The sequence below is a fragment of the Seriola dumerili genome, unplaced genomic scaffold, assembly GCF_002260705.1.
Source record: "Seriola dumerili isolate Sdu_G_001 unplaced genomic scaffold, Sdu_1.0 BDQW01000044.1, whole genome shotgun sequence".
NCBI lineage: Eukaryota > Metazoa > Chordata > Actinopteri > Carangiformes > Carangidae > Seriola > Seriola dumerili.
In genome coordinates, this window is record NW_019174299.1 from 7483086 (window position 1) to 7510876 (window position 27791).

Consider the following 27791-nt stretch of genomic DNA (forward strand, 5'->3'; position numbering starts at 1 on the left):
CCAGTACAATGGTTGTGGCTCAGAGAAAAGGAAAACGGACATACTATTATTTTTCAGTGCAGCAAGATGCCAAGTAAGCCTCCAGTAATATTAAAGGGAATGTGAAACATTGTCTGTGAAGTGTCACTGTGATGAAGAAAACAGCAACAGTAACTGTGTTCAGATAGAGCAGCAATAAACGCTACCAGTAACAGAAAGAGACTGGAGATGAGACACTACACTGACTGCAGCACGTCAGAATGTGAACGGTCACTAACTACTGTTAATGAAAATAAATTTTACTACAGTATAAGTAAAATTACTGTGTGAAAATATTCTCAGATAAAAGTACAATGTAAGTCAGTTATAATGTCTCTGAATAAATGTATAACTGTGTTACATTTTAAAATAGGTGAAGGGGAGAGGCAAAACATGTTATTTGGTGATAATAATAATATATGATAAAACTATTAAATGAAAGAGCATCTTTAGGCTGCCAGTTCACAGATGAGGACAGCACTGAAAGATAACCTAACCTAACCCTTTTTTTCCCACTTCAAGCACTGGTTAGTACTGTCACCTCACTGCTGCTATCAGTTTATACAGTTTATACTCACTGGTGGTGAGACCCTGTGTCAGCGTGGGTCTCCTCGGGGTGCTCCAGTTTCCTCCCACACTTCCTGCCATAATTTGGACAATAAAAATGTGCAATTATATCTTTGATTTCTGAATGAACTTTTTCTTAAATTAGAGCTATAAAGGAAGACATGGTGACCTGACATATAAAAATAATATTTTCTAATCATATTTTTCATGTTGAATATTGATCATACAGTATGTGTCTAACTTATTTAAAATCTTAATCTGCAAAGAAAATTGTTACTAATTTAAAATTTAAAAAAAAGTATAGTTGAGTAAAAGTACAATGTTGTCCTCTGAAAAATGAAGTTGCTCAATATGTAGCCTCTGTATTTAAGTACAAGCTTTTTAAATCTGTATCAAAATACACTTGAGTAAATGTATATTTACCTTCCACCACCTCCTATAGGCAATAATATCAATACACAGGACTAGTCTATTGTTGATTTAGTTATTATTTGGTCTAGAAGTAGTAAAAAAATTCCAGGAATTGCTTTTTGAGATTGTTTTTTGTTTCTTGTCTCCCCCAGTAGTGAAATTAAATTTCCACCCATGCTTTCAGGCTGACTCCCTGGACATGATGAACTAACTGCTAAGATCCCAAAAGCTGATCCCAAAACACAGACCTGCTGCATGTAATAAAAGGAGGTACGTTTTATTTAAGTAAGAAAGAAAGAAAGAAAGAAAGAAAGAAAGAAAGAAAGAAAGAAAGAAAGAAAGAAAGAAAGAAAGAAAAAAAGAAAGAAAGAAAGAAAAAAAGAAAGCAGTTACACATAGTGTGACGATTCATGTTCAACTTTTAAATAAAGTTTGTAGGGTAAAAAAAATCTCCTTTCTGATTGGCTGTTACAAACGTCTATCACATTTTCCACTTCCGTGTGTGCTCCGTTGCTAAGTTACAGCTCCTATGCGCTCTCTCCGTCTGCTAAATAGAAGTTAGCCAGATGCTATGTTTAAGTGAGTTTGGGAATATACGAAGATTACAGTAATTTGTAGTTGTTAAAACTACTCTCGTTAGAAGCCATGACAGCTATAAAAGACGGGGAGTACACGGCTACCATCTACAAACTGGTGAGAGTACTGTTCCAATTGAGGTTAGCTGCCTAGCTCAGTGTTGAGCTATCATCGATAAAACAGTTAACGGTGACCGAAACTCCATTCAAAAATCGTTCATTTTAGCGTTTAATGCGTATTGAAACATACAAACAAGACAGGTAACACTTTTCCGGAATTGCGAAGGACTTCTGGTAAATTCACCATACATATAACACAATTAGCACCAACTAATTTCATCAAATTTAAACTGTTGTGATATGTTAGTCCGTTTCTAGATCTGTGTCTGTCTAGTGTTTTTTTTTTGTTTGCTTTTTTTTTTTACCGCTATGATTCCTATAATTCAGGGTAACATTATACTGCTGTCCGGTCAGTTAACACGGTTAGTTTAACTGATGCCCGGAGAATCATACGGCGAGTTCAATTTATCAGTAAGGATAGACCCAGCTTAGCATATAGCTTCATCTAAACTGCATGTTAAAATAGCTGCTGTCAGGAGCGTTTTTCATGCATGTATGTTTTTCACATATAGTTTGTGATCGAGTTGAATTCTGTACAAAACTATCTCAGTTCAGTCTCATCTGTCTTTTAGATTAAAGACGGCCAGTATGTAGAGGCAATTCACATCCTAAACAGTCAGCTTCAAAAACACACGAAGGTAAGTGTGGGATATGTTTGATTTCATTAAAAAATTAAAAGATGTCTGCAGGTCAAATTTGGGCCCAGGATGTCATTGAATTGTCTGAAGTTGTAACCGTATTGTAATATCAACTACAGCTGCAACAGTTAGCTAATTAACCGATCAGTGGATTGACAGAAAATTAAGCTTTTGTACTGATAAATTATTTGTTTCAATCCCTTCATAAAACAAAAATGCCAAACATTCACCAGCTTTCACAATTATGAGACTTAACTGCTTTTTTGTCTGTTTTAAGAACTGAATTAAGAACTGAAACGATTAGTAGATTCATTTATTTAAAATGAGTAATCAATTAATTGATTAAATTACTTGTATATTAATCAATAATCAATTTATAATAATTAGTTGCAGCCCTGATTGTAATCTGAATATTTTTCTGATTATATTAGTCTGACTAAAGAAGAAGTATTAGGACATCACATTGCACCTTAGTCACTACTGCGCATTTTCTGACTTTTAACAGACCAAACTAAGAAAAGAGAAGAAAAATAATCATTAGTCATAGGCCTCGTGGAAATGATGTGATTTACTTTTTTATACCTGAACACAAACAACCATTTCTTTACACTGATTTATATTTATACATTGATTTATAATTTATATTTAGTTCAGATAAGTATAATGTTTTGTCATGTGATAACAGCAGACATCTTTGTTTATATTTCATTGTTCTTGTGTCTTAGATACTTTGTGAAAGGGTGAGGTTGGTGTTTTGTTTAACCACACAGCCTCCTGTGACAGAGGTGTAACTCACTCTTACTTTATGTCCCAGTCCAGGGCAGCACTGTCTCTGCTGGGCTACTGCTACTATCACATACAGGACTTCACCAATGCTGCAGAGTGCTATGAGCAGCTCACACAGCTGCACCCAGAGGTGGAGGAGTACAAGGTGTACTATGCCCAGTCCCTTTACAAAGCTGGTGCTTATCCTGAGGCCAACAAGGCTTCCTTTGTTCTGGACAACCCCAGCAGTCACACCAAGGTACACACACACACACACACACACACACACACACACACACACACAACATCCCAACTTTTCAGCAGATCCACAGTGAGTCTACTGTATTGTATCATAGGGACCTAAAAGTGTTTTGTCCAGGTGTTCAATCACTGCTTCAAATTTGCAATTTAAGAACAACTCTGCCTTATTTACATTGAAATCTTTGACTTTGTTCCCTCCATCTGTTATGTTCTTTTCATCACTGGGAGCATTAGTTCAACCAAAGTGCTTTAACTAATGGATATGGACCAGAAATGCAAAACAACTGAAACAAGGAAAGTTCAGCAACTGGGAACACATTTTAGTACCAGAGAGTCAAAATAACTTTGGATGGAATTTCAGTTAATTTGTCAATATGATAAAATCAAGTAGAATTTTTTTGTAATTCCATGGAAAACGTGTTGGTTTCTTGTGGAAAAACAGATTCCAGGTCATTGCAATGAATTATGGATGACAGTTTGGATCGGAGTCGGAAGTTGATGTTAGTGCTTAATTTTTTGCCCCAAGTCAAACGAACACTTGGCTCGACACATCATGTCCCTGATTTACTTTGGTTTATTCCTCTCTCTCTCTCTCTCTCTCTCTCTCTCTCTCTCTCTCACTCTCTCTGGTACAGATGGTCAAGCTGCAAGCATGTATCAAATATTGTGAGGAAGATTACTCCGCTGCCAAGGTGACAAGCTCTCACACATCATCTGTTTATACACAAAAATTACCATTTCTCTTCAATATGGAGGCAGTTTGAAACATTATTGTGTGTGTGTGTGGGTGTGTGTGTGTGTGTGTGTGTGTGTGTGTGTGTGTGTGTGTGTGTGTATGTGCATGTGTGCGCGTGTGCATGTGTGCAGTCTCTGTTGGAGCAGCTGCCCCAGGATGACCCAGACTACATCTACAACATGGGCTGTCTCCTTTACCAAGATGGAAAGTATGAGGAGGCCTGCAAGAAGTTCATGACTGCCATGCAAGTGCTGGGATACGTGCCAGGTAGTTTTTCAAAGACACATACATGAATACACAGTCAGTAACTGTTTTTATGTTATCATTATCATTACATACAACAGTAACACACATAGCTGGAAGTAAGAGTAACCTTGCTGCTGGCTTCATTGTGTAGGAGTTGGTTGGAAGGAGAGTAAAGGGTAGGCCTGCTCACACAACACTCAACAAAGAACACATACACCATCATCTAGGAACTAAACCGATCACAAGATGACACGCTGTAGGATCTGATTCAGCCGAGGTGACAATGATTCATTGTTTGATTCATTGATTGATTTTGCACGCTGGGAAAAATTTAGGCCAACAGCTTAGTCAGTCATATTCAGGAGTGTGAGGAGAAACTCACTACACAAATAGAAGAGCACAAGCAGTCACACCAGTTTGAAGTTAGGCTGATAATCAGCTGAACATGTTATAGTCAGTAAGGTCTGAATGAGTTGTAGTTAGCTTAAAGTTCAGTATTGATCAGCTGAACTCAGCTTACTAACGACCATCACCTGACTAACCTGCATCAGTACAGCAGGTCTGTTGGCATCACTGACTCTGTTCATTCAAATGAGAGCAGCTCTGTCTGCTCTAAAACTTCCCATGAATCCACCATCTGTCACACACAGAAAGTACAGGACCTGGCTGTGTAACTCTGACCACAGCAGCTGAAAACAAATGAACAATTTTTACAGTTATATTGAAAAACTCGTATTTAAGTTCTATATTTATATACGAACATTGCTGTGCAAATTTTCACAAATAAAGCCAAGTAGTTTTTATTTATCGCTGAACACTGAAGTGCAGTAAAGAGTAAAAAACATAAATCAGATCTCTCTCTCTCAAATTAAATCGAAGGCAACTGGACTTGTATTTGTCTGTGGAAGACAAGTCCAGTTGCCTTCGATTTAATTTGAGAGAGAGATAACAATGACCTGGACGAATGAGAACATTCACAGACATAAATCAGATCTGTTTTTGCTGTGACCCCCCTTTGCCTTTAAACCAGCACCAGTTTTCTTCAGATACAGACAAAACAGATTGAGTTGTTGTTGAACATGACAAAATACTAAATAGAAATAATATGATTTGAATTTTAAATTGTTATTTTATCACATATTTAAGGAGAAATTTAGAAGGCTATCAGACAGAGAATGAGTTAAAGATTGTTGTTTGGGACGTCTGCACAGGCACCATTTAAAGTTAATGTTGGCCTGTTTGTCTTTCTACCCCTCCTCTCAGCATTGTCCTACAACATCGCCCTGTCTTACTACAGCCTGAAGAACTACGCTCAGGCCCTCAAATACATCGGTGAGATCATCGAACGAGGCATCAGGGAACATCCAGGTAAAAACACAATGTGTAGACTAAGACTGACATCAGTCATCAGTCAATTGTCTATCTAATAACGATCTCTTGGTGTGTGTTGTTGCTGTGTGCTAGAGCTGAGCATCGGCATGACGACTGAAGGCATCGACGTCCACAGTGTGGGCAACACCCTGGTGTTGCATCAGACAGCTCTGATCGAAGCCTTCAACCTCAAAGCCGCCATAGAGTACCAGCTGAAGAACCGTAAGAACCTCAGGCAATGCCTCTGAAACTTGGCACGGGATGTACAAAAAAGAAGGATGAACGGAGAGATGAGAAAGAGCCTTAACAGGCAGAGACCTTGACTTTCACAGAGTAACACAGGAGTAAGAAAATAACCAATTATTAAAGTAACACTTTTTGAAATTCTCTGAAACAGTTGTTTAACCACCCTCTCAATCTTTCTCTGCAAATATATCACAATAGTGGTTTAAGTATGTGGTAGCTCTTAACTCATTCTTAAAGTTTGTGTATCCCAGCCAAGCATCACAGCAACGTTGGTCATTAGTGTACGTTCTGTTAATCTGGGTTATTCTTACTCAACTACAGGTTGTATAATTCAACCCAAAATCAGGTCACTTTCACAGTTCTGAGAAGCTTGTGAATGTATCCACAGAGAGACAGAGACATTTAGAAAGAGATGAAAATCACCTGGAAAGGAACTTGTAAAGCCTCCTTTTATCTTCAAAAGCAGAGTTCTCCTCCCTCCTTTCCTCCACCCTCTGACACATTATCAGAACAAAGCTTCAAGAACAGTGATCAGAGGATGATGAGTAGGAAGGAGGATATCTGAAGCCCACATCAAACATCTGCTCTGTCAAAAGGACAGGGAACTACATCACCGGCAGTGTGTACTCACTGACACAAGACAAGGTGCTCGAGGCCAGATCTGAACCCAGGCTGTAGAGATTAACTCATATTTTCATATTCATACTTATAAGATAAAGGATTTGAAGTGGGGGTCGTCCTGGTAGTTAAGGGAGTCAGGACTTAACTGCAACATCCCCTGTTCAATTACTCTCTGTGTCTCTGTCACTGTCTATTAAAAGCAAAGTCATGCTGAAAGTTTCAGGCGTTAAACATTAAATTATCTTTTTAACCCAGTGGCAGAGTGTCAAAGTTTTACCACATAATGTCCCCAGATTACCACAAAAGTGGTAAAGCTGGAAAATAAAAAAGCTAATAGATAACTGCTACATCAAAATCCCACTTAAAAGTTCACCGTGCAAGTTTGTTTTAAAATGAATTAGTGAATTATTGTCCTTAAATCTGAACATGTAAACCTGTTTACAAATGACACCATTTTATATTTTATATTTCCATTTTCAGCTTGACTTTGTATCAGTTGTGTTATTTCATTAATTAACGTTAAATCTCTTAAGTCCATTTGCATATTGAAAAATAATTGCGTCCAACTCTGTAATCAATCTTCATCAACTGAACAGTGTCCTGTGGAGTTTTTGACCACTAGTGTATACACTGTGTAAACAATGCAGTAAATAAATAACCAGTAAATTAATAAATGTCTCATGAGGAAGGAAATTCATCGTCACAACTGAAGGATACACACAGTGTGTTTTGGTGAGAAACACTGAATGTAAACAACTTGTGTTTGTTTACAAGAAAACTCCACAGGGCGTCTTTAAGTGTTGCTTATTGACTTGCTTCATAACCATTGCTAAAGCTCTTTTCATGTTGATTTGTACTGGTTTGTTAAGTTCATCCAAACTCTGATACTGACTCTGATACTGACTCAAACCACCTGTTTTCTTCTCTGTTTGGTTTTCATGTGGATTCCTGCAGTGAAAGGTGCTCAGGAGGCTTTGACAGACATGCCCCCCAGATCAGAGGAGGTAACCACCATCCCCATTGACTCCCATTATGGTCTGTGTGTGGGTGTGTGTGGTTTCTCTACCACACACACCCTACAATACTGTGTAATCTGAATGAAAGCTGCCTGGACCTGCCCCGCTAACAGCCTGGAGTTAAGAGAGATTAATAGAGAATTAGAATAGAGACATAGGTGTGAAAGCTTACATGGAGGTAATGATGACAGGTTTATTGTCTTGAAACTGCCTCATTAAAATGAATGTACAGATGGGACACTGTCCTTGGTCCAGTCTGTCACTGCCACAGAGTCATGACTGTTGTTTTTAACTTTTAAGTTTGAGAGAAGTGCACAACTAGTGCCCCCTAGTGGCATCAAATGTTGCATGTCAGTGTCAAGATGGAAACGCACAAATAACAAATACCATTAAATGAAATGAAAGAATGATTTTTATTGTGTGTTGATACAGTTTTCATGCTTTGACAACTACTGGTGCATGTTTCTGGTTCTCAAAGAGTCATCTAAAAAGAAAAAAGATCTCACCTTTTTTCATAATCTTATTAAAATGATCTCTTTTTCTCATCATAGAGTGTAGATATAAAATGCAGAGTACATGCTCTTATGTGTGTTTGTGTGTGTTTTGGGTTAGGAGCTGGACCCGGTGACACTCCACAACCAGGCTCTGGTGAACATGGACACAAAGCCGTCGGAGGGTTTTGAGAAGTTGGCCTTCCTGCTGCAGCAGCCTTCCTTCCCTCCCGTCACCTTCGGAAACCTGCTGCTGCTCTACTGCAAACACGAGGTATATATGAGGCTGCACTGTGTCATTGGGCACTGGAAGGTGGCAGACTCGATCAGCGATGGGCAGTGAGTCTGTAAGTCTTTATTGCAGGCTCTAGACATGCAGGTCAGGCTTCCTTTGTCGTCCTGCTACTTTTTTCATGGGCCCAAGTTAGTCCATTTAATCACACCCATCCTCTCAACAGATGACAATCCCACTAACTGAGTTGTAACTGTTTTAAGTCACTGCTGATACACACTGTATGTATGTAGAAAATGCAATGCATTTGTCACCAAGTTAGCGAAACTTTGTTGGTGCACACCCCCTGCACCTCGTCAAGGTAAACAACCTTTTTTACCTTACTGTGGTGCTCTGTGGAAAGTCATTTTCACTGTGCCAGCAACTACTTTAACAGTCACAGTATCTCACCAGTGTCAAAAACTGGGTTTTGTTTAGTATGGTTTGTGCACTTTGTGTCTCCAGAATGGTGATCTACGTTTATCCTTTTTGAGTTGGAGCTTCTACACGGCTCAGTGAACACAAGACAACCATTTTACAGTGAGGCACAACTGCCGTTTGATCAAGAGTTCGGAAGAAGTAGTTAAAGGGTGAAACACAGCTTGATCGAGAGCCAGGCTTTCTGCTGACTTCCTTGTTTACTAGGTGCAGAATCACAAGGCATCAATATAGAGTTCTACAGCAAAAGATACCTCTGTTCAAGTTTTTACTGATTCAAGATAGTAAACTACCTGTTGCCATATTTCTTTTTGTTTCTTTCATTATATGGAGAATTATCATGGTTTTCTCCTTCAAACACATGTCACCCTTTGCTACATGAGGGACAGTGTCAGTATTTTCCACCATACTGTACACCAGTGAGGGTCTACGCAGGGAGTAACAATGTTTTTAGAAGGATTTGGACTCGTGGTGTGATTCTTAGTGGAAAGAGCTAAAAACAGAGAGATGTGGGTCTTTCATTAAAATGGTATTAGTGTCTCTGCTGGATCCAACCTCTCTCTTTCTCCCTCAGTACTTTGACCTGGCAGCTGACGTCCTGGCAGAAAACGCCCATCTTACCTACAAGTTCCTCTCCCCAGTGAGTTACAGTCTGTGTTCACATGAGGGTGTTTCATCAAAAATCACACTGGCTCCTCACTCACACTGCATGAACTGAATAGCACATTTTTTCTTTATTACTTTCAGTCTCATTATTATTTTGAAATCCTGAAAAGTTTCCAATCACTGAGTCCATATGAAAGCTGACGTGTTTTGTCTTTTTCCAGTACATGTACGAGTTTCTTGACGCCTTGTTGACCTGCCAGACAGCACCAGAGGAGGTACAGCACAGATGACAAAGTGAAAAACTTTAAAAGCTTTAACTCTAAAGATGCCTCAATCAGTATTTTCAGCAGGGGATCAACTGGCATAAGTGTAATGTGAAAAGTGTCGCTCAGTGTTTTTACACAAAAATCCTGCTCAGTGTTAACTCAAGATTTCAGTTCAGATGTTTTATTATATCAAATAAAAAATCAAGTTTTGTTGTGTGACTGCTTAGCTGTGTTTTTATCAGTGGATTTTCACTCTTTTGTTTGTGTAATTTTTCTGTTTTTGTCACAGGCATTTAGGAAGTTTGATGAGATGAACGCTAAACTGACCGAGCAGCTTCGAAAGCTGGCCAAGCAGGTTGTTCACCTCCTTCCTCCTCTCCTCTTCCTCCTCTGCAGCTCTGCACATTTATAGAACTTTTTGTCTTTTTTATTCATTTTGTATTGTAATGCACATATTTATTTTACATATTTAATTCACATATATATATAATTCTGAAGTATTATATATCAAACATATATCGTCCTGTAAGTGGCACACACCTGCTAATGAGCTTCTTCTGTCAGTTGATCTGGTCCAGACGACATCAGTGAAACATCCTGACTCACAGTTGCTGAAGGAAATTGCGAAACGGCCATATTTGAAACTCGTGTGGTTTTCTCGGGAATGTTTCTCAATGTGTTGTAACTACTCTGCCAAAACAAAAGCTAGATTGTGATATGAAGAAGCTCAGTTGGCTGAATTTGATTTCCTTCTTCTCAAAGGTGCAGGAAGCCAGGCTGGCTCGAGACGATGAAGCACAGAAGAAAGCACTGCAGGACTACGACCTGATGCAGGAGAAGTAAGAGAGACATACACACAAACACACACACACACACACAAACAGATAAACACAGCCTGTATATAAAAACATGCATATGTATATTTCTTTCATTTTTACCCTCTTTATAATTCTTAGTATTTTTGTTTTGTTCCAATTATTTTTATTGCACAGCCTCAGTATCATGTCACCCTGTATTTCATCGCACATATTGTTGAATGTGACATAAAAACCTTTGAATCTTGAATCTTTAATGAAAGAATATTCATGTCCTGAAGAAATAAGAAGAAGAAATGTGTTTTTAGAAGCAAAAAGAAACCTTTGACAAATAATTTAAATCATGAGACACCAGTACTCTCTACATATTAGAACTACTAAAGCCACTAAATCCATTTACCTGCTCTCACCACACATGAAAACACCATCTGTGCTTTTATTTCCCCCTCCCTCCTTCCCATCTGATTGGCGGGGTCTTACCTCAGGTACATCGTGGTCCTGATGGCCCAGGCCAAGATCTACTGGAACCGGGAGAACTTCCAGATGGTGGAGAAGATTTTCCGCAAGTCGGTGGAGGTTTGTAACGAGGACGACACTTGGAAGCTGAACGTGGCCCACGTGCTCTTCATGCAGAACAAGTACAAGGAGGCCATCGGCTTCTACGAGCCAATCGTCAAGAAGCACTACGACAACGTGAGTGCTTCGGGGTGGCTGGTCACATTCACAGAGAAAACAAATGTGTGGAGGGAGACTCAGAGTATCGTTCACCTGTCAGCACCAATGACAGTCTGAGGTCAGGATGAAACACTGACAGTTTGACTTTCTGTCCAGGTGGAGCAGTGTAACATTCAGGAGTGTCCCTGCAAGTGCAAACCTTCGGTAAAAATAGAGACCAAACAGCTGTTTTTCTTCCTCTGCAGTGTCTTCACATCTGTGCATGACATCTGTTTGGATGATTTTCGGCTGTTGCTGTGTTTGTGTGGGATTTTTTTTTTTGTTTTTTTGTTTGCAGTCTTGTTTCTGACATTTTCCCAATTTCAGAAAATGAAGTCACCATAAGCTTGGCTGAGGGTTCCTGGAGTTTTACCATTCAGGCACAAGAAATGAGAAATTACTCATTTTATCAGAGCAGCTTTGTTTAACAGGGTTTCTTCATATCCTGGAATACTTTATTGCCTGAATTGACGTTATTTTCTTGAGCACAGTCTAATACAGTATTTTACATCTTACATTAATTTTAAAAATGTATCTTGATTGATTGATTGATTGATCTGAAGTGTGTCGAGTGTCTTCTAAAATCCCCACAGTTCATTTTCTAATATCAGTGACTGTCACTGAAGAAATTCTAAATATTTTCTTTTCTCGTATCCTGGTTTAGATCTCTTAAAGGTCCTGATGCTGACTAGACATATTCAGTGAAATAAACCGCAGATGAGCTGTAGCGGCTCAGAGTTTGTAAGTCCTTAAATCAGGTTTAACAAAGTGATGATGAATAAATGTGTGTGTTCTGCTGTAGATCCTGAACGTCAGTGCTGTGGTCCTGGCCAACCTGTGTGTGTCCTACATCATGACCAGCCAGAATGAAGAGGTACTGTAAAGAGGTTAATGATGATGTGCTCATTTAGTTTCAAGTTTTGTCTGTAACTGTTGTCTCTCTTTGTGTCTCTGTATGGAGATAACTTTTACAGTGTTAATAAACATTCCTCTGACTCGTGTGGTTTCGTCATCACTCTCCGTTGAACTTCACAGTATAAATTTGAATCTTCTCTCCTGTTTCTTCTTCATGTCGTTCTGGTTCAACAGGCTGAGGAGTTGATGAGGAAGATTGAGAAAGAGGAGGAGCAGATTTCCTACGACGATCCCGATAAAAAGGTCTTCCACCTCTGCATCGTCAACCTGGTGATCGGGTAAGTTCCAGCTGCTGCTGCCTTTCACTCATCCTGCTGGAAAAACTGACGGAGGGCCTGATCACACAGGAGGCTTTTAGCAGCACAGGGTTCTGAATGGAACTGCGTTTTCTTAGTTCCTCGTGGGGGGTTTTTAAGCCTCATGAATTTCAAAGTATTTAAGTGTTCAAGTCAGTTTAACACTTTAACACGTATTGTTTGAGTATGTGACAAATAAACCTTTGAATCTTTGAAAAACTAAAACAAAAGAAAACAACCCAAAAAAAATCTGAGGTAAAATATTCTGAACTGAATGAAAAATTGAGCTTTTAACTATGTCCCACAGCCTTCATCAGCAAATGGACCTTATTATGGAAATTCAGTCATATGATAACAAGGAGTCATGTAGACCTGTTGAAGGTAGTTGATGAGTTTTTTGACTCTGTTGTGAAGTTGTGTTTCTCTTTCAGGACACTGTACTGTGCCAAGGGCAACTACGACTTTGGCATCTCTCGTGTTATCAAGAGCCTGGAGCCATACAATAAGAAGGTCGGCCATTTTATGTGCTTTTGGTTTTTTTTATAGAAAGTTTGTAGCAATCAGACACAGAAAGTGACTGGCTTTTATTTTTCAAGGGCTGCAGGGAGTATTTTGTTTATTTTGTTTTTGTTTCACAGGCTGAGGTATGGACACAATAATTTTAGTGTTAAAATGTGACAATTAAAAGACAAATACCAGTCACTGTCAATGTTGAATCCTCCTGAGTCCCGCAGGACTCTCTGGCCGAGGGTCTTCTCTGAGGCCGAGCTGCTCTTTTTGGGACTTTTTGATCTGGTCCAGTCACAACAGCAGACTCTGGCTGCAGCTGAGTCCACTAAACTCCAGCTGAGAACACAAGCCGTCATCCTGAGTGTTTCCCCTCTCATCCTCACAACAATCGCCACCACAGAGTCACATTCACAGGGAAAGTGGAGAGGAGCTCTGGAATGTAAAAGCCACAGTCATGCCAGTGTTTCACAACCTGATCATCATGTCTGAATTCTGGTTCCTTCACACACACAAGGTTTCACACGGGTGTCAGTGCCAAGCAACATCCTATGTTGTTAAACCATAACTGTGAAGGTTTAGAAAAACAAAGACACCAACAAGACTTCAGGCTTTTAGTGTTTTATTATGAACTATGACAAATACATGTTAGTAAAAAGTTAATGTGTGTGTGTGTGTGTGTCTGTGTTTGTGTGTGTAGCTGGGGACGGACACATGGTTCTACGCCAAGCGTTGTTTCCTCTCTCTGCTGGAGAACATGTCCAAACACATGGTCATGCTGAGGGACACTGTGGTACAGGAGTGTATTCAGTTCCTGGAGCACTGTGAGGGTGAGCAGCGGTCACGCACACACAAACACACACTTTCAAAAATGCTGGACCACTCCACCGCCAGTGTGACAAAAGGCTAAAATCCAAAAAAATATTTAATATCCTGTGTTTGAATTGACGGATTCAGTATCTCATGAATCCTGAATGCTGATGATGATGAACTCGGTGGCCCCCTGAGCTTTCCTCTAGCCCCCTCTTTGGCTCAGAATTTCTCCTTGGTGATCAACATTTTGTCCATACTTGTTTATTTTGAGATCTACTGGCCAGATTTTGATAAAAATTTGCACTGATATTCATGATCTTCAGAGGATGAATCCTGAAGATTATAGGGACTCCCTGACTTTTCCACTTTCTCCATAAGGTCGCCATAAGGATTTACATAACCCTAGGTTACAACAGTTGCTGCACATATATGGTGCATATATAGTTATTAGTTATTACTAAATATTCAAACCTACTAACTTCCAGGTCTAACTGTTACATAGTGAACTGAACTAGCTGACATAAATGAGTTTGTTCATTTATGATCTGTTTAGAGTGAAGAGTAAAGGAGGTAATTGGGAAGTCCAGACTACCCCTTAAACTACAGGTATTGTAAAATGAATACCACGAACTGTGAAACACACGTATTTCCACGTGTGTGCAAATATAAACAGAACAGAGTGATACCTGTATTTGCACAGGTTTACGAAGTAAAAAATTATTATTTACTTTTGGGAGTCTTGCTCTAGCTCGCGATAGCTAAAGGAACTCCACTGATTTTAACATTGCACTGCTTTAACATGGTCACACTCACAATACACAGTTTACAAAAAATCTGAGATACATATTTCCTCTTCCTTGTCAAAACCTGCTGTCTACATTACCCATAATGCAACTCAACCACAGGCAATTCAGTCAAAGATTTGAGTGCATTATGCTCGTAATGACTAATGTATCATGTCGTCCTCAGCAGAGATGAGCAGTGGGCTACAGAGGTCTGGTAAACTCACTTCTTTCTGACTCAACAACCCCAGATTTTTTTACTTTTCAAACTTGTCTTCAGACCCAAACAACATTGACTCAAGTGACACAAGGCTTTATACTAGTGTTTTCCATTAGCAGTAGTACTCTACATACACACATACACACACAAGTAAAACCAGTGGAATTCGCTCAGCCACTCAGGGGTTTAAAACTAACTAGGAGTTACTAAGAATTTAGGAAGAACTTTATATATTCATGAATGGCCTGTGCATCACAACCCATATTTAAAACATTTTCTGATCCTCATTGGATGAATCCTTTACATTTTAATGATGCCATGATCTTCCACTTATCACCACCATTGGATCAATCCATTCCAACACATTCAAACGTGGGTGTAATGAACACTGTGGCCTCTAGGAAACACTAGTGGGCCTTTAGTTGTTCAGTCTTGCTCTGGTCAAGTTGATGCTGATAATAATTCTGCTTGTCTGTAGTCTACGGGAAGGAGGTTCCAGCTATCATTGAGCAGCCTCTGGAGGAGGTCCGCATTCACATCGGCAAGAACACCGTCACCTACGAGGCTCGGCTTCTCAAGGCGCTGTTCTACGAGGTCATTGGCTGGAACAAGTGACATCATCACACGGGTGTCAGTGTAATGTCTGATCCCAAAAAACATCCTGACTGTCAATGTCTTCGACTTAAAGGATAATTAACATAAACCCAGAGACAATCAGACACACACACACACAAACACAGATTTACTGATGTATTTTAAATCAAACCAGCTGTGCAGTCATATATGTCTGAGAATTAAAACCATGTCCAGTCCCTGACATTTTCCCAGCTTTTGGACTTACTCCGTTCTTTGCTGATGCATTGAGTCGCGCCACTTGAGCACCACACACACATCGATCGACACGACACACGCACCATCCGACGAGCATCTAATCGCACAACAGCCTATCAGCGACACAGCACTGACGATCGACGACACAGCACCAGGGGAAGCTTTTATTTTGAATTTGAGTTGAGCTCGGGGAGGTTTGGCAGGAGGACAAAATCCCAGAGCTCCAACAGAATCTTATATAATCAGTTAGTGTTCTTTCTCTCATTGTGGCTGTTAAAGGAGGTCTGGTGCACCAGCGTCAGCTCCACTTTACACAGTCGTATAGCCAGTAACATAAAGAGAGATGATCTGCATTCATTATCAGAACTACTCAGTGAGTATAAAAAGGTTTGTAGACAGAGCAGATTTTCAGGCTTTGTTTTATTGGCTGTGTTTATTCTACTAACATGGAATACATGATAACAGCTTGTATGTAAGTTCATCTACATACATTCATGCTCATATTCTCTTTGGTGAGTGCTGGTTGTACAGCCGTGTTCATATTCCAGCCCTGTTCTGTGGTTTTATATTCAGCAGATAAAATGTTTGTGAAAAGTAAAATCATTTAAAGACAATAAAGATTATTATTTTTGGAAAAAGGTTAGTGTCCTGCGAAGTCTTTGCCTGTAGATAACAGCACATTTTAGATGTTTTTATTTAAAGCTACAGTAAATATTTCTTGGCCTATGAAACTGGGATGCTCCAATCAGGCTTTGAATGGCTGTTAACTGAGTGTTTCCTGTTCTTAAGCATTTTTGCAGAAAGACCCTGTAAGAACCACCAGTTTGTCTGAAGGGCATCAGTATGCTCCAGCAGAATTACTTGTCTCATGGTCAAACAGCACCTGAGACCCCCGGACTCCAGGACCCCACACCTTTCCACTTCATCCTTGTAACTTTCCAAAAACAGTTTGACTCACGCCCACTTTCTACAGTGACTGGTCGACTATGTGGAGTCCCCCCCCCCCATTCTTCACACCACTGCCATCACTTTTCACGTGAGCAGTGACTTTTGTGGCTTGAATGACTTTGACGAGACAGCTGTCTCACCTCTCTCCCTCCTATGCAAACTTTTTCACTCTGGATGATCACAGAGCAGCCTGAAACATCAAACTATATTACAGACACCTGAAAATCTCATTCAGACAGAAACTATCAACTTGGAAATGACATCACTGTTACTGTTGTCACGAGCTGTGTGCCAATTCAGGGGCCACATGCCTCAGAGGATGCAGTCTATGAAGGTGCGGCCCTTCGTAGCCGTCGTAGACCACGGAGGCTGAACCGAAATGAGACGGTCTGGCCTATGGAGGATTTTCGCTTTGCGTCACCAGCTGTGCCCGCTCAGCTCCTGTAGCCTAGCAACCCTGACCTTGAGGTTTTAAGGCCCTTGGTTTTAACAGTTGAACTGAGCTGAAACCCAAAACTTACATTTTGTGTAATCCTCAGGCTCTCTGTCCGTGTTGTTTGCTTTCATTACCGCCGCGCAATGAGTCTTGGGATAGGTGGCCCAGGAAAAGAAGGCCACATTAGAAGGAGCCTTCAAAATGGGATGTCCTAGTCACACCGCTGTGACGCAATCACTCTTCAAATGCAGCCTCTGAAGGATACCGCCTCTGAATTGGGACACAGCTACTATCTATCCCTCCGACTCAGCTGCACCTGGTGCATCACGAAAATGATTAAGTACTTGTGTGGCAAGAAGCAAAATCTGACTCGCTCTTAAAATATAAAACTGTGATAAATGCAAGAAAAAATTCTCCCAGACCCGAAAAAAACTGATTCTGAACTGTATGCGTTGAGTCATAGCAAACACCAATCACTAAACAGCAGCCTTAAGACACTACCTGTCTGACTGTATGTGGAGTCCATGTGGAGCTGGACAGAAACATGAACTGCCTCAGACATCTGTTTGATAAAGATCAGACATCCGTGATCAGCACTTTTCAATCAATCAGGTTGTTTATAATGAGTATCATCCAAATCATCAGCACTTTCTAAAGGCGTCTTGTTTGAGATTAATTACGTCCTCGGGAAGGAGTCAGGACATGGGAACATCTTCCTCATTATAATCATAGAATACAATGTGAAAAAAAAATTTCATCAAGTATTTCATCATCTTACCACTGTGTTCATAAAGCAACATATTGTGTCGGAGCTCAGTCTCTACCTGATGATCTACAATGATTTGCTCGCCTGAACGCACGCAGCCCCGGCTGCGTGGAAGCAGGGTGAGGAAGGGCGCGTTCAGGAGAGCGGCCTCTTCGTTATGTCCTGTTCTGTCAGGTAATAGTTCAGGTATCCTCCCAGAGCACCGACAGCCACTGCGGTCATGTGACTGGAGCAGCCATCTGTTAGGCGAGAAATGGCAGAGAGGAGAGAAGGGGATTTGAGGTGAAAAGGATCTGGTGCACCCCATTACAAGTTAAAGCTGTCAAATCAGCAGAAAAGATGTGATGCATCGTGTCAATATGGAGCAAAGTCTCAGAGGAAAGTTTCAACATCTGGTGGATCCATGACATGAAGAACTGAGGCTGCTTGAGCGCAGAGGAGGAACTAACCAGTGTTAGTGTGGTGTTCCTAATAAAGTGCTTGCTTAGTGTATGTTGGTGCAGTTTGGAACAGGCTGTTAACTACATTCCCCCTCAGCAAGGAGCAACATCTTGATGCACTGTCAAATACTTATATGAGTTGACCTGAATTATGGTCTGACCTGCGGTGAGAAACCATCTGCAACCATCTTTACATTGAACACAAGCTCTGTCACAACAGTGAACAGATCCAGACATGTCAGAATGTCTGACCTGGAAGTATCTTCTCCCTCCTCTTCACTCTCCTGTGAGGCTGCAGCTGCTCCAGCAGCTCGTCTCCAATGATCTGAGAGATGATGCTCTCTGAGGAAAGAACAGCAGAGAAAATCATGTTCATCCAGCCAGCCTTCCAACCATCCATCTATCCGTCCACCCATCCATCCATTCAGCCATCCATCCAACCATCCATCTATCCGTCCATCCATCCAAACAGCCAGCCTTCCATCCAACCATCCATCCATCCATTCAACTATCCGTCCATCCAGCCAGCCAGCCATCCATCCATGTTGACGCCTTCAGAGTAAAAAGTAAGAATTTTATATTTTTGGTTTGTGATGAAAGGAACATGGAACCTCAAATTTGTAAATCTCTAATGTGACTCATTTATGTAAAAATACATGTGATAAGATTTAGATACAACTTAGATCTAAACAGACAGAAAAGACTGAACCACTTCAGAACTGTGCATCAGTATAAACACAGTCTGAGAGTGAAGACGCAGGAGGAGCAGCACAAGTTATTTTTATAGGGTTACATGTAATTAGCGTTAAAGTCATTGTGGGTTAGCAGTGGAATTAACCCTCAGTATGAGAGAAACGGGTATAAATGTTCAAGTTTTTCAGTTAACATTAACACAAGATATTGAGCTTAAAAAATTAAACTATGAGATAATTATGATTTAGATTCAGTAGCATTCAAAGTTTTTATAACTGGTTTTAATCATTATAATTGTGTTCAAACACTCACTGTCTCTCCCGAAGCAGCCGACCTCCTCATCCTGCAGCCTGAGGATGTGCTGCAGCCAGTCAGCTTTGTAGAAGTCAGAGAAACCGGCCAGTCCACAAATCAGAACTGTCGACAGAGAGCAGAGGAGATCAACTCAGGCAGCAACAGATTCATTTTTCAAAACTGTTTCTGCTGAATATCCTGCTGGACCTCAGATTAAACCTTCAAGAATTGACTTTATTTTCAAAACAAAAAAAATGGGTGAGATAAATACAAATGTTAACAGTGCAGATTTCTGTGTGTAAGGAAAAAGACAGATTAAGACAGAACGTCTACAACAATAAAGCTGTTAAATATGTTAATATTTCTGTTGAAAACCACATATTTTTTCATGTTTTCTGGCTTTTGCATCATTTATTAGAGAAGATGAAGCTTCAGTCACCACTGTGAAAATATAATAAAATAGAAAGAAACTAAATATAAATAAAAACTAGAAAATTCCAGGGAAATTTTGAGTGCCACAGGGGCTACTGCCGGGATGAGTACATGATTTATTTCCAGTGTTCAAAAGTCACCCTGATCATATTCTGGTTTTGAGAAATGTCTTGATATAAAAGACTCTGATATAAAACAATGTCACATCCCTCCATCATGTATTATGTGGGAAATATCTCATATTCTGTGTTGTTTTTTTTAATAAAACAAGAGGCAACATGTCTTCAAACTGGCATTTAAAGGGTTAAAATCCTGAAAACTAATAAACATTTGGTAGGTTTGAGCAGAACTGAAGTGGTTTAAGAGATGTATGCAAAAAAAAGCAGAAAAAAATATTGATATATGATGATTTTATAGCATTTTCTTTGTGTCCTTTTTTGGACGCGAGGAACCCCAGAGGGTACAAAATGTGTTACCAGTGTATAATAGACCTGTAACAGTAACTGACATTAGATTTTAAAAATATGTCAAAAAAGACACTTTCTTGCAGAAATCCATACCTTCAGCTGTAACACAGCCAAAATGATCAGCGAATCAAAAAAGAAAAGTGAAGAAAATATCCAAAAAAGGACAGAGGGACCCCTGAGGGTTAATAAATCCCATGAACCGCTATTTAAATTACCACTATTATGTTTTTTTCAGTGCTAAATTTAACATTACTGGGGAGGAGAGCAACGCGACTAGAAGTGACAGCGAGAGAGGGCTAGTAGCTTCTCCTCTCCTCTGTCTCAGCGGAGACCGTCACAACTTCATTCACTCATTTAACAAAACAAAAAGAAAAGCAACAAAGGAAGCAGTAAATGGACTTACATATTTAAGACCTAACTAAATGTAATTTAAGACCTAACATGCGGCTAATGTAAAGCTAGCGGAGCTTGGAGAGTTGGTTATCTGGTTGCTAGGCACGCACACACGCACACAGGTCAGGAGCTGCCGTTGCCATGGCAATGTGAAAATCTGCCCAGAATTTGGCTTCTACATGGCTTAAAACAATTGCAAATTATGAGAAAACCGTTACTTCTTTTCAAAAACCGAAAACACCGTGACAGACACTGAAGCCAGAAGTTTCTTACAGTCTCTATTTTATTCAGATATTCCTTAAAATGAGTGAGTAAGCTCAGTGCGAAGACAGAGTGAGATTCTTTTGAAAAAAAAAAAGACGATTACATTAGGTGTCAATGAGAGTGAGACAGGTATTGCTGCCGGACTCGGCACCCCCGTTTAAATTTTGTGCAGACCCTGCCTGTCAAAGTTACATTTTATGAATCCCAACAACTATGTCTACATTTTCAGAAAGAATTATTTGTCTCCTTTTTACGGTTTGACTGTGAGCTCGAGTAAAAATAAAAATAAAGGTTATTTTTTACTGCTTCACGCACTCTAGCCAACTGACGCTGTCACTCTAACTTTGAAGAAAAAGTGATTTCCACTCCTCCTTTGAGTGCTCATAGTTTGAAAAGTTTACATGTTATGTAAAAACAGATGCTGTGTTTTGGAGAGAGCAGAAGGTTTCCTCCGTTTTATAGTTTGAATCACATTTCTACGTGCAGGTATGAGAGAGCTGGGTGACTCAGAAAAAAGGTGAAATTTTGTAGAAAAAAGGTGAAATTTTGTGGGTTTTTAAAGAAAATTCCAATGCATTCGTAATGCATTATTTATTCCCAGTATTTTGGGAATAACTTTGGGAAAAATTGGAATTTTAACACCAAAAGTCATAGTACCTCTTTCGGGATCAAGACGCATGTTTTGATGTATATATTACCAGGGTTTTCTCAAAGCTGCGGGACGAGTTACGCGCCAAAATTTGGCGGAAGAATAATAATAAGCCCGAGGCATTCCTCTCAGCTATTCTAGCTGTAGAGGAGTGCCTCGGAGCTGAGCCACCGTGGCACTAATAAAGGGAAATTCTACAGTTATGAGACTGGCGGGATGGGAGACACTCACTGTTTTCGATGAAGATGTCGACCGTCTGCTCGGTCAGACCGTCTTTGACGATGTCCTGGTTGGTCTTCATCATGTTGGAACAGAAGATCCTCTCGTAGTTTTGTTCAGTCATGTTGGCTCTGGACGCCCGTGTGTCGCCTTTCAGCAGGTTGGTGCAGCCTCTCTGAGAGGGAAACACAAACCAGTTAGAGTCTGACCTGCAGTCCAGGTAATAAACACCATGACAATTCTGCTAATTCCTGCTGAATTATAGGTAACTCTTTTTATCCTTGCATCTGCAGGTATGCAGGTCCCTTTCCTATTCCTATACTGTACAGCATGTTTTTACTGATGGAGCATTAAAGGTTGTGATTTCAGTCCAGCACTTTGCTCCAGACCAGGTTCTGTGAAATCTAGGTTCCGAATGAATTCCAATTATTTCTATTACCTCCTTATTTTGTCATTTGGCATTTACCATTTGAAAAGAAAATTGCACTTGTACACAGGGAATATCAAAATCTAATACTGGAAGGCTCTTGTTTTCAACTTAGTTTTAAATATGATTTAGAGGATCTTAGGATATTCAATATTTTTTTAGTACTAAGAAATCTCATACAAAACCAAACCAACAGCTCAGCTCCAAACAAACTGGTTCCTACTGAAGACGGAAATCTTTCAAAACACTTCACAACCATATGGTTTTATTTAGGGAAAAAAGACTTAATTTCCTAAATCAGCTGCTCACTTTAGTTTTAATCAAACAAACCGCAATATATAAAGGATTAGTTGGGGACTACTTCCAGTGGCAGATTAATCCACATTTGCTGCTCTAGTGAGTATTTGGGGCAGCAGGACAATGTGAGTCCAAATAAGAAATATGTTTTCCTAAAGGTTTTTCAGTGGGTGAATAAGTTTGGATGATTTGTTGCACATCTCACCATTTTTCCGATCATGAAGTAGAGCAGCTGGTGGGACAGAGAGTAGTGTGGACAACCAAACTGAGTCATGGTGTCCCGACACGGCTTGGTGACGATGCAGGGCGTCCCGTTCATCTTCCTGATAAGTAGAAAAACGGCAGCAACTCTTTACTTAAAATTAAAATTATTATTTTCTGATCTGCCTCCTCTCCGGTTAAGGTCTGGTTAAGATTAGTTAACTAAAACATCTGATCAAGGTTAGTTAAAGATTGTGGTCATGATCAAAAGAAATAAACTGTGAGCAGACGGGATATGAACCCTCCTGAGTTAAAGTCACACCCCCTCTCCATGAGATTTCCCATGCTACAGTGTGTGTTGTGTGTTCATACCAGGTTCCCAGCAGCAGGGTCAGACACTTGTCACTGAGCTGCTCGTCATAACACTCGGTGGCCATGGTGGAGGGATAGACCAAGCTGGGGTCTGTGGAGCTCCACTCCTGAGGAATCAACCAGAAGCTCCAGGACAGCAGCGGCTCAAACTCTGCACAACACAAACGAGTGAAAGAACGAGAGAAACTGGGTTGGATCAAGTGAAGCTCTTCTTTGTGTACTTTTTCCACTGCAGCTGACATCATACCACAGGGTTTCTGGGAGATCCTTCTGCGGCCGTGAAAGTCTCACCTCTGTAGTATTTGGGGTCGTTCTGCTGCAGGGCGGCGACGGCCTTGTCGAAGCTCTGGTCGAGACGCCTGACAAGAGCGACGGCGGAGGTTCTCTGAGCCCAGCTGACCGGGTCGGTGTGAGGCCACGTCCGAACCGCTTCCTTCAGTTCAGCTGAGACACAAAACAGAAAACTTAGAAGAAGAATCAGCGGCAAAACACGTTATTCAGACAAATGTTACTCGGGAAGTTTACATACAAATGCCAGCTACGTTCAATTTAAAAACACTCAACACTCAACAGTAGCTGACATTGAGGTAACGCACACAGAAATAACTATTGGATGGAAGCTTCCATGAACTCAGATTCCTGTTCCCCAGAGGATGAATCCTAGTTCCGCTGGAGACCCCAAATTCATGTGTCCCTATTTAGCACCCTTAGCTCATTGTACTCTCGCTACCAGGCTCTGTTCGTGGTTGAATGTAAACAACAACGGCGACGATGTGACAGAACTCCCTTGGTACAGGTCTAGGACCAACTGCCAACAGTTCAATTTCCCACCAGCATATCCTCTCCTTCACTGTGATGCGACCGGTGTTGAACCATCCATTGTTCACAAGCAGAACCAGTCCTCCACCTTTATTCTTCCCGCTTTCTCTGGCGTCTCTGTCCGCTCGTACTGCAGTGAAGCCGGGTTAATCCACACAATGAAAAACCAGGTCCCCGTGAAACACATGAGACTATGATGACTATGACTCACGATGTGCTCGCTGGTTCTTCACAAGTGCCTCCAGTTCATCACACTTGTTAGCCAGGTATAAAGGCTTATATCTCCATCTCCTAGCCTTTAGCTTAGCCCCGGCTCTGCATCCACGGTACTTCTTCAGCTCAGCCGGTATGGGATGTTTAACTCCATCTCTGGTTCACTTTAAAGCCAGGAGTTCTTCCTTTCTGGACATTATTTTCTCGACGTAGAGTAAAAAAAACGTCACTCGACAAAAAATATACTAATAAATACAAATATATTGCAAAAAAAACTAAGCGTTAAGCAGACCTGCTGCCACTTGTTGCCAGCGCATCATTTGAGTGTATATAATGCTAAAATAGTGTCGGCCCGATATAATCACATCATTATTATTATAGTGACTCCCTGATGGAAAATCATACATATATATCCAACATTAACATTCAAACTAAATTACATAAATGATGAAAACAGAGAAAACAGCGCTGAGAGTCGCAAGCCTATGTGCCTATGAGCGTGTCTATGATTGCTGCAATATGTGTACGCACGCACGCACGTATGCGTGAGGACGTTGCAGCTGTGAAGTAGCCACGTCAGATTCTAGATTGCTCATTCAATTTGCCTTTGATCAGCTGTATTTCAAAGACACATGTATGTGATGTAAACTTACAGTTTTCCTGCTTGCTGATCATTGTACTGAAGACCTCACCAGAGACACACACCTCTATCTGAGCTCCCAGTTTCAACACACGAATTATTCCCTGATGGAGAACAATTCACCTCAAGGCTCAGCTGCTCCTGTTCTTGGAGCTGCCGTCCCCAACATGTCAACTGCTCGTCCCAGTGGGTTCCCTTCCTTCCCCCGTGGTGTAAGACGGATCCTCGTCCAGCCGAGCACTTCTACAGTCATCATGGAGTTACCAAGGGAAGAGTTTGACTCTCCTGCCTCCAGCTGTGAAGCCACAGCAGAGCCAAGACTCCCAGAAGAGGATATAGAGACCATAGACCTCGCCCAAGAGGACAACAAGATCTCCATGAAGACACCAGAGAAGATCACCAACTCTGCTGACTCTCCTTCCTCCGGCTTTCAAGCCATCGCCGAGACCATCCACAAGACCAAGCTGTTTGTCGCCCTGCTGACCATGAGACTGCTGACCAAGTGCCGTGTTCTCGACATCTGCACGGAGGAGCAATTGGCCACCTACGCCAAACACCTGGTGGACCAAACGCTGCAGGGACTCACTGTGAGTGACGGTTTCTGCCCCAGCGACAAAGACATCAAACACATCTGCAGGGCCATCATCAAAGATCTCACTAAGAAGCTTGGCGGGAAGACCTCACTTAAGTTTGCAATCCTGTCAGAACAACCATGTGTGGAAGCAGTGATCATCAAGTCTTTACAAGCCCACATCTCCAAGCACTCGACTGTGTCTGCAAACAAGAGGAAGACATCTGCATGGAGGGAAAACTTCTGGCCCGTCATGAGCGTCATCGCTATTTGTGGCTTGTGGTCCGTCTTGGCCATAGTCTTATTATAAACTTCTGAAGGTGGCACGGTGGTAAAGCGGCTAGCACTGTTGCCTCACTGCCTGTGTCAACGGGACAGGCTAATGCTGGTGAACAGCCCTGGCCTGTCTCCTATCACAAGTTTATACTGTGCCACACAGGGGGGAACTGGGCTCACTGGTGGTTCTGACCTCGTTACTGAAGCCAGGACCACCACTGGACCCTGTTCCTCCCTGTCCTGGCGTGGGTTTCCTCCGGGTGCTCCGGTTTCTCCCACACTCTAATTCAAACTCTAATTTGGACAATAAAATCATTCAATTAGATACTTTTGATTCCTGAATGATCTTCTTCTTAAATATAATAATATGACATATACGTGACATGACATATATAATATTTCCTAATCATATTTTTCCATGTTGCAGTATGAATGTAACTTATTTTAAATCTTAATCTGCAAAAACATTTTTTTTAACTCATTTAAATTAAGAAGTAAAGCACAAAATGTGTAAGGAAAATCTTAACTTCAGGTGTTTGTGCAATGGTTCAACTGACTTTAAGTGATTTCTTAAATATAAGACCAAGATAAGGAGAAAAGCTAAAATAGTGAGTATTTAAAGGAAACCTGAAGGTGTTTTGTGTAACTGTTTTTACTGTTTTGCTATTATTTTGGTAAGTCTGCCAATAGTAACTAACAGACTGGTCATTTCAGAACAATACTTTACTTTAATAACAAAATATGAGCATTTAAAAAAAGTGTTAACTGGTGATAAAAATTTGTGTTAGCAATAAAATGAAAGATGTTTACCATTTTGCATCAGACATATCCAGTAAAATAAAACAAGATGTTTAGATCTGATATTCAATATTCTAGGAAACGTCCATTTACACTAAAATGTTCATTTAAATGAGAAACACTGAGAAAACAGTGACATTTCTATTGTTCTGGCATCATTTATAAAGGCTGTATGAGCTGTAATTAATGACTATGAATGGCTAATAAATCATTTACTGATGCTTTGTAGATCAGTTATAAGGCATTAATAACAATGTTTGTGCTGCCAGGTTGTGGAAAACCCTCCTCCTGCAGACACTTTGTCTTTTAATCTCTGTAATTCATATCGTTTGACCACTGATCTTCTGGAAAACAGCTGCAGAACATCTGGACCAGAATCCAACATTTTAAGCAAAAATGTAAAATCTTTGCTGTTTCTAGCTTCTCAAACATGACAATTAGTTGCTTTTCTGTGTCAAACATATCTGTAGACTATCTTTGAGTTCTGGACTGTCGGGTTCTTTGCTTGTAGGAAATTATAACAGACCTTTTTTTTTTACTATTTGCTGGCAATTTATAGACAAAACTTGAAAAATAATATTGCTGATAATAGTTGCAGCACTAATTAATAGGCCTATGTGTTTGGCATGTTTAACTTTTGCTAAGGGCTCATTACAAACTGGAAAACATATGATAATTTCATACAGACTTATTAACATGTATAACTGCAAACTTGGTGGCTAGGAGGGGTCTCACTAATGAATTTAAGTGCTTGCAAAGTGTCATGCTGGAGGGGGATTTTTCCACAATCTGGCAACTCAAACGTTGTTGTTATTAATAGCTAATAGTTGTAATTAATAACTGATCAGTAAATCATTAAGAACCATAATAAAGCCACTGATTACAGCTTACAAGCGCTTTATAGATGGTGTTTTATCAGAACACGGTGTCATACAAGGCTTGAGTAAATGTACTTAATTATTTACCAATGTAGCTTTTCTTTGACTAATGGTATCAGAAAATAAAATCATTGTCCTACTTCAACTGACCCACCCTGACAAACAAACTGCAGATATATTCCAGATGTTTCATGCAGCTGAGAGCACACGTCAGTTTCCAATGAGGTGCCTCGTCCTGCAGCTGCAGCGAGTTGTTTACCTACCCTGCAGCATGAGGAACCCGACCACCCCGTCCAGGTTGATGTGCTCATGTTGCCGCTCCAGGAAGGATGCTCCCCTGGAGAGGCTGCTCAGGACGTCATCGATCACCTCCGCCCGTGACCCGGACACTGCGGCAAACAGAGCCAGCACCGCGGCCAGCTGGAGCCTCGCTGCCCGCATCTTCTCACTCGGATAAATCCAGTCTAGAGGCTCCGGGACAGTTTTCTCCGACAGAAACAGGAGCAGCGAGAGGAGCGGGGAGGACGGGCTGTCTCTCCTCTAACCGGGGGGAGGAAAAGTGAGGAGGCTGGGGGAGGAAACAGATGTGACGTCAGATGGGCTCTTATTAGGAAATCAAAACTTGAGATAGTGAAGTTGAGAGAGTAACACTGTTATTTTTGCTCTACTACATTTTTACAACTGTAGTCACTCGTCATCTTTCAGATTAAGATTTTGTCACATATAATAATATATCAGTCAC

General features: G+C 40.7%; 2 protein-coding genes across 2 annotated transcripts; one reads left to right on the top strand and one right to left on the bottom strand.

The window, feature by feature from the left end:
* The first annotated feature begins 1521 nt into the window (after window positions 1-1521).
* Window positions 1522-15565, top strand: LOC111217596 (tetratricopeptide repeat protein 30A). The gene is made up of 19 exons (XM_022739543.1): window positions 1522-1689; window positions 2264-2329; window positions 3144-3353; window positions 3991-4047; window positions 4223-4358; window positions 5601-5705; window positions 5802-5930; window positions 7530-7579; window positions 8204-8356; window positions 9366-9431; window positions 9619-9672; window positions 9953-10018; window positions 10426-10502; window positions 10964-11171; window positions 11995-12066; window positions 12282-12385; window positions 12835-12913; window positions 13611-13740; window positions 15204-15565. Exons 1-19 carry the CDS (start codon window positions 1642-1644, stop codon window positions 15338-15340), a joined length of 1947 nt encoding a protein of 648 aa, XP_022595264.1. The 5' UTR covers window positions 1522-1641; the 3' UTR covers window positions 15341-15565.
* Window positions 15566-15957: 392 nt separating this feature from the next.
* On the bottom strand, window positions 15958-27530 carry cunh16orf89 (chromosome unknown C16orf89 homolog). Its single transcript, XM_022739544.1, has 8 exons — window positions 27313-27530; window positions 23146-23298; window positions 22855-23005; window positions 22487-22604; window positions 21570-21732; window positions 19152-19256; window positions 18399-18488; window positions 15958-17945 (listed from the first exon to the last, which is right to left on the bottom strand). Exons 1-8 carry the CDS (start codon window positions 27488-27490, stop codon window positions 17842-17844), a joined length of 1062 nt encoding a protein of 353 aa, XP_022595265.1. The 5' UTR covers window positions 27491-27530; the 3' UTR covers window positions 15958-17841.
* Window positions 27531-27791: the final 261 nt, after the last annotated feature.